This window comes from Procambarus clarkii, chromosome 43 (assembly GCF_040958095.1).
Source record: "Procambarus clarkii isolate CNS0578487 chromosome 43, FALCON_Pclarkii_2.0, whole genome shotgun sequence".
Lineage (NCBI taxonomy): Eukaryota > Metazoa > Arthropoda > Malacostraca > Decapoda > Cambaridae > Procambarus > Procambarus clarkii.
The window spans coordinates 10,822,385-10,835,179 of record NC_091192.1 but is presented as its reverse complement, the minus strand read 5'-3'; the positions used below and the strand labels follow the sequence as shown (position 1 = coordinate 10,835,179).

General features: G+C 44.0%; 1 protein-coding gene across 3 annotated transcripts in view; it reads right to left on the bottom strand.

Moving 5' to 3' along the window:
* LOC123755716 (NFU1 iron-sulfur cluster scaffold homolog, mitochondrial) overlaps window positions 1-12,508 on the bottom strand; it is a 102,606-nt gene extending 90,098 nt beyond the window's left edge. Inside the window, exon 1 of one of the 3 annotated variants that reach the window (XM_069300042.1) lies at window positions 12,237-12,508. In XM_069300042.1, the coding sequence (XP_069156143.1) occupies window positions 12,237-12,394 (158 nt within the window). In that variant the 5' untranslated portion in view covers window positions 12,395-12,508. The remainder of the gene's footprint in view (window positions 1-12,236) is intronic. The other 2 variants (XM_045738456.2, XM_045738455.2) reach the window with 2 other exon arrangements.
* Between the last annotated feature and the right edge of the window lie 287 nt (window positions 12,509-12,795).

Genomic DNA, 12,795 nt, shown 5'->3' with positions numbered 1-12,795 from the left:
CGTATATTTTAGGCAGGATGTTCCTGCAGGCTGGCAGGAAACATCCAGAGGATGTTTGCCAGACGTCTTAATAATCAGTTAGGAACAATTAAGGACTTTTATAAAGCGGATCAGGACTTCACTTATTGATGAGTACAAACAAAACACAGTCGCATTTACGCCATGAACCTGACGATTTTTTTCCCTAGAGTTTTTTTCATAAATTTTTCGGAAAAATTTCTTTTTACATTTCTAGTTTATTTTTTCCCCTCTATTTCTCGTATACGAACTTACATGTTAACCGACGGGTCTCGTCCCCAAGGGGTTCGGAAACCAAGTGGTGCTCTGTACTTCTTTAATGATATTTACAGTATTAGGAATATTTTCCTACAAGTTTGATACATATACTGTATCTTAAAAAGGAAATACAGTTGACCCTCAACCTACACCAGTTTTGAGCCAGCATATTTAAAAATGCGGTATGGTAATTTGTTTATTACCTAAAACATAAAAAAAAAAAAAAAAAATGTTTATTTAGGTAAGGTACATACATACAATAAATTTTTACAAAGATTGGTTGACTTATAGGTAGAGCTAGTACATACAATGCCTAAAGCCACTATTACGCAAAGCGTTTCGGGCATGATAAACTTAAATGACAAGCTTAATACTAATTGAGCATAATGAGTAGAATGAAAACAAGAAATGAAAACATAGATGAAAAAGCAGCACAAATACAATTATGTCGACAAACAGCGCTCTTTAAAAAAAACAGACATTGGTTGACAATAGAAGGGTAAAGTAGGTTACAGGGAATTTATTAGGTATAGCTTCGTTTTTAACTTAAACTGGTTGAGAGAGGTACAGTCTTTAACATGGTTGGGAAGGTCATTCCACATTCTGGGCCCCTTGATTTGTAGAGCATTTCTAGTTTGATTAAGTCGTACTCTAGGAATATCAAAACTGTATTTATTTCTGGTGTGGTGCTCATGGGTTCTGTTACATCCTTCTATGAAGCTTTTGAGATCAGGATTGGCATTATAGTTTAGCGTTTTATATATGTATAATACACGAGAGAATGTGCAGTGACTTAATGTCTAACATATTCAGAGATTTGAGTAGGGGTACCGAGTGATGCCTGGGGCCAGAGTTGGATATTGTCCTAATAGCAGCTTTGTGTTGAGTAATTAGAGGACGTAAGTGATTTTGAGGTTGTTCTGGAAACCTGGAACATGCTGGAGGAGTGACAGGGGAAACTTCTGACTTGGATGAAAACTTTCTGACAGAAAAATGAGGGCAGTAATCAAGAGGCAATGAATCAGACTGGAGAAGTGTTACCAATGGCATACAACAGGGTTCAGTTTTGGCACCAATAATGTTCATTGTCTATATAAATGATCTACCAGAAGGAATACAGAATTATATGAACATGCTTGCTGATGATGGCAAACTAATAGGAAAGATAAGTTTGACAATTATCATGCTCTTGAAGACCTGGACAAAATAACGCTACCCGCCGAAGCCATAAATGCCAAAACTAGTAAATTTTAAAATCCAGCTGGAAAATATAATCACGGCAAATGGGGGAGACCTTTGACAAGCCACCGGCTTCCTGTCCTTGTCAAGGACAAGGTAAAATAAGTGTATGGAGCAACACTTGGCAGATGGAATTTAATGTGAATTAATGCCACATTAAGATGGTGTCAGGGGATTAATTGGAGTGCCACAAATTCAGTTCAACAGATTCAATGTATCCAAGTGACTTGTGTATGTGGAATAAAGGTACTACAGGGGTACCTCAGTTTAAGAGTTTAATCCGTTCCTGGAGACGGCTCGTATTCCGAAGCTAATTTCCCCATAAGAAATAATGGGAAATGAATTAATCTGTTCCTGACTACCCCAAAAACCCCACATCAAACTAAATTTTTATACCTAATTCATCTAAATAAACCTACAAAACTATGTTCAAGCTATTACTTACCTTGCTGTTGAATGCTGTAGGCGTATGGAAGATGGTGAGGAGGAAGGAGGAGGAGGAGAGGAGTTACTGTTTGGAATGGGAGTCCCCTTCCATTATAACATCAGGCAGTGAGGACTTCACTGGTGAGCACACACTGGCACATTTCGCCTGCATACCACTAGGACTTGTTTGTCTTACTAAGAATCTGTCTAAAGACACTTGTTTTTCCCTACATTTTAACATTTGTCTGTAGTAAGACATCACATTGTCATTTAAAAGGTCAATGCAACGGCCTGCTACAGCTTTATCTGGGTGAGTTTTTTCAACAGAACTTTGCAGTTCTTCCCATACTTCACACATTTTCTTAATCAAGAAGGGACATCCTCTACTGCCTCTACTCACAGCTATTTTCTTAGGTTGAACCTTATCTATGGTTTTCTTGAGACCCATGGCGAGATATATAATAACAACTTTTATGTTCAAATGGCCAAAAAAACGACATAAAACTGTAAATCCTTGTGAAGAATTCAGGAGAGATATTCACTGGGCGGGAGACAATGGTAAACTGAGGGGTGGAGGGGCGACGATCACTGTACCACCACGCGCTAGGTCGGCCTGAACACGTATCAACAAACTCGCGTTCCGAGGTAACCCTCGCCTTCCGAGACACATTTTCCGAGGAAATCCTGCTCGTATTCCGAAAAACTCGCATACAGGGACACTCGTGTTCCGAGGTACCACTGTACTGTATCTTGTACTACCCTAAGAACCAATCACAAGGAACTTGTTCTTAACCATACAGGTTTAGTGAATCGGGGTCGAGAAAAGAGTAACATTCACCTCACCCACCTCGTTACATGTTGGGATGTTTGTCGAACGGTAGACAAGTGTACAGTGCAAAGACAGTGATTTCATCTCAAGTGCCATGGGATGGTAATGTCCCAGTACATACCTAATTGTGAATGTGGGGGGGGGGTTGGTCTTAAGCTCTTTGGTCCCACCTCTCAACGGTGTGTTGTATGTTCGTGCAAATGCCTCTGTGTGGGAGTGTGTTGGCACAGCAGCTCAGGTGAGAAACTGTACCATGTACTTAACATCGATAAAAAGTTCCAGTGTGGTTAAGATGTGATGTGTCAATTATATATATGACTGATTGAGGCTTTGTTCTCAAGCGTGCAAGAAGGACAACAGTCTCTGAGGTGACTTTGGGATATACCTTCGTCGAGAACGTCCGCCCATTCTTGATGAACGTTCCACCCACCAGGTATTGGTTGATGGCAATAACTCCTGGCCTAGAAGAAAGCCAGGCTATGCTACCCTCACCGTGCATTAAGTACGTGATGCACGTATGTGCTACATGAATGCTGCACCATACTCTCATCCGCTGTCATCAACCATCAACATATGCGACACCACTTACTCAACATCAGAGGAAGACACTAGCGGTGCTGCCGAGGACACCATAGTCGATGTCTGGGTGTGATTGGGTTTATTTGACTAATGTAACTACTGTACAGGATCCCGGTTATTTTCATTATGTATGTCTTGTGTCGTGATTACCAGTAATCATCCAAAACTTGTATCAACAGTCAAGTCGTAACGATTCTTCTATGATTAAGTTGAGATTGTGAAGCATTTATCACCTCACTCTTGTCCGAATGTGAGTGGAGACCTTGAGAGCAAGTCATACCTCTTAGAGGGTGAGGTGTGACTCCCTAACCCTCAAACCGCGAGGGGGTTCAAATGGCTTCAACACCCACAGGCGCAAGAAAAAAAAATTCAAAAAATTTATTTTTCTTTTTAATCTCTTTATTTGTGTTCCCTGAGCACGGGAAAAATAATAAAAAAACTAATTGTACTTACCAATGATGTAAATGAGCCGAGAAGTTTATTGATGACGTCACACCTCATCTTCGCTGGAGCGCTGTGCGCCTGGGGTGAGTCAGGCGCAACGGAGAAGGAGCCAGAGTTGCCGCAAATTTATTTTCGCGGTATTATTTACAGTATCTATGGCGTATTTTATGCCCATTTTTTTCACTGGTGTGGTTCAATATGTTCTCACTTGACGATTTGTTATCATAGAACTGTTATCAATGTGTATTATATCTACATATTAGTGTCACAAGTATTTGCACAAAAATGTCTTATTTTCAATAAAACCAGCATTGAATGTAATGAAATGGCCTTTTCTGGGTGAGCCCCGGAGGCTCCCTGGATCTTATCGGGTTAATGTATGTTATATTAGACCGAGACATTAGCTACAGAGTTCAGACCTACCAGGGTCCAGCGCCAGAACCTGGACCCTTCAGAGAGGTTTCAGGGAGCAATGGCCCTGGAAAACCCCTTTGTGGTTGGGGTTTTCCTTATCTGCCATCGACCGGGGTTAGGCACCCAGAAAGGCAGGCATAACAAAACAAACCCCACATGGTAAGAAACTAAAACAAAAACTGAATAGAGAGGTAGAAACTCCTTATAATCCCAAGGAAACAAGCAAACATCACACTTTCAAACCGCCGACCGGTGGAAGGGAGGGTTGCCAGGGAGCCTCCGGGGCTCACCCAGAAAATGGCGTTTCATTACATTCAATGCTGGTTTTCTGTGGGAAGACCCTATGGCTCGTTGCAGCTTCATACCCAAAGAGAAGGAAAAGAAGGGGCTGACCCAGGAGGCGGCCGCCACAAACTCCGCAACACGAAGCCGAGACAACAGGCTGCAACCTGAGACCCAAGGCAACAAGAAACACACAGGAGAAGACGCGCTCACAAAGAACGGGCGGCGAGGAACCTGTGCGACCCTCAAATCCTCGCGCCCAAAATGAGCCTTAGACGTCAGCAACACACCAGCGAAAGCTGCAAACGTCCGAACAGCACGGGCACAAGGATAGACCGCAGGCTGGAAGACCTAAAAACTCTGCAGACGACCTGGGAGACCCGAGCCTGAAACAGAGAATGAGGGGAACTGGATCAACCCAAAGTGCATCCCCAGACACGGTACGCAGGTAACAGCAAAATGGTGCAACCGGACAACACAGGACGCACCCCCAGCCGAACCAATCAAGCATCAATAACCCAAGGACCCCCTCCCGGTAAGCAGCCGTCTCGACCGTCGCCAGAAGGACGGAGAAAGGCTGCACAAGTAGCTCTCATCCTGTAACTACACTTAGGTAATTACACACACAAGGTGTACTACACACACGTGCATATACACATACACATGTGCACACACACACAGTGTACACATGTACATGTGAACACATACACGTGAAAAGAAAATTACAAGCCACTGACCAGTGGGCAGAGAGCACCATGCCGGCCAGGTGAAGAAGGCACAAAACTGCATCAAAATGCCCACCTCAACAACAAAACCCCAAAGTCCCAGCATGACCACAACACGTGCCAAGACCCAAAAAGATCAGTCTGCCAGCCAGGAAGACCCCGGAACCCCAAAAGGCAGAACTGGGTCACACACGAGGAAACAAAACTCCTTGAACCCACAAAGGGGGGCCCAAGAGGAAGAAACCTCCGGAACGAAACCAAAGAACCGAAAGGAACCCAGAATCGAACAAGGGGGAGCCCAAACCACCACATTTGCCGGTGGAGATACACCACAGAAAGGCAAAGCACAGCCCCCAGAGAGAATCCCCAGGGAAACGGTCAAAACAGACCGAAAACCGAGGAACAAGGTTTGGGAGCAAGCATAAAAGACAGGGACACTGAGCCCAAACCCTAGCGCGCCGACCCAAAACAGACAAAATGGAAAACCCGGTGTGAAATCAACACTCAAACGTTCCCAGAGAAACAGAAAACGGGTAGAAAACATCAGAAAAGCAAAGAAACGACAATAGGAGAATAAAACCCCTGAAAAAGGTGAAAAAACTCACCCAAGACGCTCGCTCGCACACCCAGGCGCATGTAAACAAACTGCAACGCCCCTCTGGCGACCACGCCGGAAAACCAGCAGAAGAAAATGGCCACCAAAACAGAGGGCTGTGACCGACGCAAAAGATACAAAAACACGCCAGCAAAAGTGGGAAGCAAGCAGACTGGATGGGCGAAAAACTCCGCCCAGAAGCAGAAAACCCAGCCAGGGGTAAACCGTCCCAGAACTGCTAGCAGGTGTCTCCCACAGCCCCCGGAACCTGCAACAGAGGCCCCGGGGCAGAGCCGTCCTCCAAGCCCTCCGCCCTTAAACAAAAGGAAGAGTCCATGGGAAAGGCAGCAAGAAAGGGCCGCTGGTAAGACCCTGAAGTCTTGGCAGGAGGAAAAGGCTCGAAAACTTCCGTCCCCAACCCGAACAGGACAGCCCCCGAAACTGCCCGACTCTCGCCCCAACTAAACGCTGCCCCGACCCCGAAACCCGCAGAGCCGGGAACAGGGAGGGAAAGGGGCGAACAGCACCTAACCAAAACGGGTAGGCCCCGGGGCATCCGAGTGGGAAACCAACCTAGCGTGTTGCAGCAACCTAACCTAGCTTGCAACACGGATGTCGCCTGTACTCTGAACAGTAATAACCTCAGGAGAGTACTGGAGAACAAGCAGAGAATGTCTCTCGCAAGACTCCGAGTCAAGGTGCCAGTGACCGAACAGGCAGCATGACGGAGGTAAAAGTGACGACTGTCACCCGGAGACAAGGGCACAGCAACCAACGATCCCGTACAAGATGGGTTGGAACCCGGAAGACACATTCAATGGTCCACCAAGCCCCAACAGGGGTTTCCAGGGCCCGTAGGGTAACAACTATGGGAAGCCCAGGCAAGGTGTTGCTAACCGGTTAAAAAACTAAAAAATAACAAGGGGTAGAGGACAACACAGACAGAACAACCCCTGCGACGTGTACAATCACGGGGGCCTAGCAGAGGGCCACCAAACACTACCAGTGGAACTATAGCTACACTAGGCAGACCCCCACCAGACAAATGAAAATAAAAGCAAAAGAAAAACCCTGCAAAAGTACACCATCTCCAGAGGCAACAGGAACCAGTCGCTGCTTAGGTGGCAGGTCGTGCAACACCTTGACGCCCTAACCAGCACAATACCAGTCCCTACCTAAGGCCAAACAAGGGCCCCAAGCCCCAGCTGGTCCCAAGGGCGAGGCAAATGCCGAGCAGCAAGAACTTCTACGGGAATGGTTCCCGAACGCCCCAGGGAAGATAACCCTATCACACAGGGGCAGTACTCATAACCGCATGCAGCCCTGATACTGATGAGGAACACCTGGCCATCGCACAACACAACACACAGCAGTGAACGCCACACAAGGCAAACACCACCTAGGAAACTGAGGCCAGAGAAGCGCCTATTCCGGTTGACATTAGCTTACGAACTAATGCTAGGCAGCCGGCGCGGTGAGGACTGGGGCTCCCCCCCTACCCTTTTCGAGGCTGGGAGAGCTGCGCGGATGATCAGCACAGCAGTAAAGTGTGATGTTTGCTTGCTTCCTTGGGATTGTAGGGAGTTTCTACCTCTCTGTTCGGTTTTTCTTTTAGTTTCTTACCATGTGGGGTTTGTTTTGTTTTGCCTACCTTTCTGGGTGCCTAACCCCAGTCGATGGCAGATAAGGAAAACCCCAACAACAAGGGGGTTTTCCAGGGCCATTGCTCCCTGAAACCTCTCTGAAGGGGCCAGGTTCTGGCGCAGGTCCCTGGTAGGTCTGAACTCCTTAGCTAATGTCCCGGTCTAATATAACATACATTAGCCCGATAAGCTCCCCACAGAAAATATACTATTTCTTATGATTTATTTTAAATATTTACACCCATTTATTCTGTATTTACATGTTTTTGCACCAGTCTTGAACATTTAGAACTCATCAAGACTGTGATACTCGTCAAAACATATGACATAGCACAGAAGGACTTTGATACGCTGTGCACCAAGTCATCACCATTTTTCGTTTCTGTTGCCTCTTGGTTGCTGTCTTGCATACAATGCACTCATGCTGGCCAACAGCACGCTTTGCAGTTGGTGGTAAATGCCTGAGATTGTGTGTGACAAAGGCATCCTTGAAAGTGAGCCTGGGTGTTGGAGCATGGTGCAATACCGGGTTCAGAATGGGCTTCTGTATGCCAGGAATTACTTTGCCAAATTTCTCTAGTAATTGTGTCACTACAGTAAAACTGAACGCATGGAAATTTCGTTTACCACCTGTTTTGACAAGATACATATTGTAACTGTTCAGCATTGTTACATCAACAAGGTGGAAAAACATTTTCTTGGTCCACTTCACTGTTTTCCGTACACACACTACTGCCCCCACCATCATATCACATTTATCCATCAAATGCATGTTGATGTTATAGTCCAAGACACAATCTGGCTTATAGATTATTTGTTTTGTTGTTCTGTTCACCTTGCCACTGTCCAACATTGTACCATTGTGAATGGTGGTCAACATGTTCACTTCACGCCTGTCTTTCCCCTGCACTGAAAGCATTGCACCTGTTTTCCTTAGCTCGCAATCACCAACCTGCATAGAAGTGTGAAACACTGGCATTTCCCTTCGTTTTGCCTTCACTGTGCCACACACTCCAGTTCTATTATCAGGCAAGAACCTAGTTAGCAAGGGACTGGTATAATAGTTATCTGTGTACAATATGTGGCCCTTGTTCAGATATGGTGCAAGCAGTGACTTCACAACACTACCTGAGAAGCCATGTTGGTCATTCGCAGGAATGTCTACATTTGTACCCGTATACATGATCATGTGTAACACAATTCCTGTTTCACAGTCACGCAATACAAAGAATTTCAATCCAAATCGGTGGCGTTTGGAGGTAATATACTGCTTGAGGGCAAGATGTCCTTTGAAAAGCACAAGGGATTCGTCAATCACAAGCTTCTGAGCTGGTACTTAGAAATCCCTGTACAGTGGTACCTCGGCTTACTAGCACTCCTGGTTACGAGTTTTTATCGCAAATTTGCCGAACATCAGTGTTGGAACAGTATGGTCTTTGCTCCAATAATGGTCAAGTACGTGTTTGACACAATGTTTCATCAACATACACAGTGCCAAAAACACATACATTTCACTCACAGTCGTATCTTTCCATCGCTGTAAACGTGAAAACTCTGATAACTTCTCATCAATGAGATCAGTCACATCTTTGTTCGTTTCCTGAACAATATATTCCATGAGCATTTCATCGAAATATGCGGTAAAATAGTTCATTCACACATATCTGAACGTTTATCAGGGGAAAAGATCTGTAATCCCAACATTGGAATTATCAAACACAGGAATTTGTGAACAAAATCTGTCCCATCACTTCACACAAAAACACCTGGTGTCTTTCGAGAGCCAATAGCGGCACCATGGCGAGGAAACTGTGGACCAGGAGCTGAAGCAGGTCTAGGAACAGTAGGGGTGGGCAGGGACGATGACAGAAAATTACTTGATGTTGAGGGTCTTTGTTCATCAGCGTCCCTATGTGGTGCCATGCGGTGCCGCATGGCTGGGCCAGATGCTGCTGACACGACAAAATGTCGCTTGGCAACACCACACACTCCACTGGCAATAGCACTGAAACTATTTTCCGATTCTAAGTCACTAAAACCGGAAAATGATTCACCTTCCTCAGACTAGTCGACCAAAACATCAATATCCTGCAAGGTAACACAGGAGCTGTGGGGTCTGGCACAAAGTGGAGTCGAGTGAGGGCTGTAATAAAAGAAGTGTAATCAGTGTAACTACACTGATTACACTTGAATCAGTGTAATAAAAAAAGTAGGCTCTAGCCCTGGTGGAGCCAGCATGTTCACACTCGTTGTCGGTCATATCCACCTCTGAGGGCTGTGTAGTCATGATCAAAGTCCGGGTTGTTAATATCAGATTCATCACCATCCGGGAACAAATTCTTATTAATTTCGTCCTTGGTCAGAGGTCGCGAAGAATGCTTCGTTGAGCGGGGTAGTTGGAACTTGATGCGCTCAACATGGTGTCCGCCGGGTAACTGAGGCCTCTACACAATGCCGGCCTACGCGGGATTTTTTTTTCCAGGTGGTGTTTGTTTATGGTCGGGTGCGGCTCGCCAATGACTACCCCTATCCCACGCTGGGCATTTAAATTGTAGAGCTAGACACGAAAACAGCTATTAATGTATTGCGCGGTTTCGGTTTTGTTACTGAAATCATCTATATGTGTATTGCGCGGTTTCGGTTTTGTTACTGAAATCATCTATATATGTATTGTGCGGTTTAAGGGCTAAGCCAAAGCCTCCTAGCATTAAGTAAATAATGAAGAAATATGATATATTTATTCACAATAATGTTGGTGCTGAATGTATAACATGAAAAAAACATATTTTTACTTTGAAATAATATAATTTTATAATGAAATTAGATGAAACTAAGTAGCAGGTGATGACATAGAAAGTCGATGATCCAAACGACAATGTTGTGCTACTTATCCAAGATATATTGTTGCCTGGAGTGTGCTCCCAGACAGGCTGCTTCAAGCCTTCGAGTTTCTTTTCAAGTAGACTTTACCCTAGCTTGTCCCAAGTGTAAGCCTTGTATCCTGTCTATGTGGACCAAGGTAGTTAACGTAAGATAGTGTGGTAAGGTAGTTATTGTTATGATAGTAATGTATATGTGGGGTTGTTAGTGGAGTTAATAAATAAGTCTTAATACGATTTAATCAAATAAAATAAGTCTTAATACGACTTAATCAAACTAGAAATGCTCTACAAATCAAGGGACCCAGATTGTGGAATGACCTTCCCAACCATGTTAAAGACTGTACCTCTCTCAACCAGTTTAAGATAAAAACAAAGCTATACCTAATAAATTCCCTGTAACCTACCTTACCCCTCTAATGTCATCCAATGTCTGTTTTTTTTAAAGAGCGCTGTTTGTCGACAGAATTGTATTTGTGCTGCTTTTTCAGCTATGTTTTCATTCCATGTTTTCATTTTACTCTTTATGCTCAATTAGTATTAAGCTTTAGTCATTTAAGTTTTTTATGCCCGAAACGCTTTGCGTAATAGTGGCTATAGGCATTGTATGTACTAGCCCTAACTATAAATCCATCACTTTTTGTAAAATCTCTTTTATGTATGTACCTTACCTAAATAAACATTTTGATTTTGATTTTTTGATTTTGAAGTAATATTAAAGGAGTATCCATTCTTCTTGTGTAGGGGATCAGTGATCATCTTCTAGATGGACGTATTTACTTTAAGCCACTAATTTAATATTGTTTTATGTTCTTATTGGGTGCCGGGCCTATCTGATCTCCACTTATTTTGATACATCCTGATTCTAGCTGTTGGCCCTTCTCTTTAATACTCCATACCCCCCATAACAGTAAGCAAATTCATAACAGCTGGAGAAGTTTATAAGTATGCCACCAGACTAGTCCTTTAATAGAGATATGAACAAGACTAATGGAATTAAGCCTCACGTAACTGGAAACACACATGATAGACATGATCATTGCATATAAAAAAATCAGGGGAAAGACAGGGCAGACAAAGACACACATTTAGCAGGGAAAGTACACAAACAAGGAAACACTGTTGGAAAACATATGTAAATTAGCCAAAGAAATTATATATTTTCTCTGTCCAGTATCAGAACAGAGAAAATGGAATACAGAAAGAAGCAAAGTTGTGGTCCCCAACTCCATACAAAACTTTAAATGTAGACGACATAAACTTTACATGTTGAAGAAATATAAGAAAATTCACTTTTGCAAACAGAGTGATAGACGGTTGGAAGAAGCTAAGTGAGGTGGTGGTGGTGGTGTCACTTAGCCCCTACAATCTCTTCAGGTCAAAACTGTCAAGTTTCAAAATGTTATATAACAAAGAGTACTGGGAAGACGAGACACCACAAGCGTAGCTCTCGTCCTGTAACTACATTTAGGTTATTACACAAGAATTCAATAAGCTCTGGAACCTATAAATAGTCAGTTAGTGTCGGGACCCAAGAGCTGTAACTCATAACCTGTGGGACAATGATGGATAGGCGTGTTTCTATTCACTTGATGTCTCAGTTAATGGCACTACAGGTACCCAGGGTTTTGGCAACTGTTGTGGGATGCATCATGGGAAAGGTCAGTAGTAGACCTAGGGTGATGTAGAGGAGCCTAAATACAGGCTTCATGTCCCCGACAGCTGGAAATATATGTTGTAACTGACACAAGGGACCAGACCCTAGAGGCTCGCCAGAACCACCACTGTATCGTCTAGCCAGAAATTACTAATAGCACAAACTGTCAACAAGCCTCTGTACACTATATTGGTAGTTATCAACATAAATATCATCAGTAAGGTGCAACAGGGATGATACTTCATTACCTCCAATAAGAGAAGCGAGAGAGAGACCTGACCCACGTCCTCGCCCACCCGGCCATGTTGTTGTTGTTGGTCGAGGAGCTATGACGACCAGCGAGGGGTCGGATACGCTCCGGATGACAGATAACGGGAAATAGCTGCGGGATGGCATACCTAGTCATTTCAAGCAACAGGCACTACAACCTCTTCAGGCCACAGACTCTACCATCTCCGTGGCGTAGTGGTAAGACGCTCGCGTGGCGTTTCTCGAACGATTTGTCCTGGGTTCGTATCCTGACCTGGGAGGATTTACTGGGCGCAAATTCTTAACTGTAGCTTCTGTTTAACTCAACAGTAAAATGAGTACTTGGGTGTGAAAACGGTTCTTCGCGGGATCGTATTCCAGGGACCATAGGATTAAGGACTTGCCCAAAACACTACACGTACTAGTGGCTATACAAGAATGTAATAACTCTTGTATATATAAATAAAAAAATCTCTTCAAGCAACAGACCTTACAATCTCTTCAAGCCACAGTCCCTACAATATCTTCAAGCCACAGTCCCTACAATATCTTCAAGCC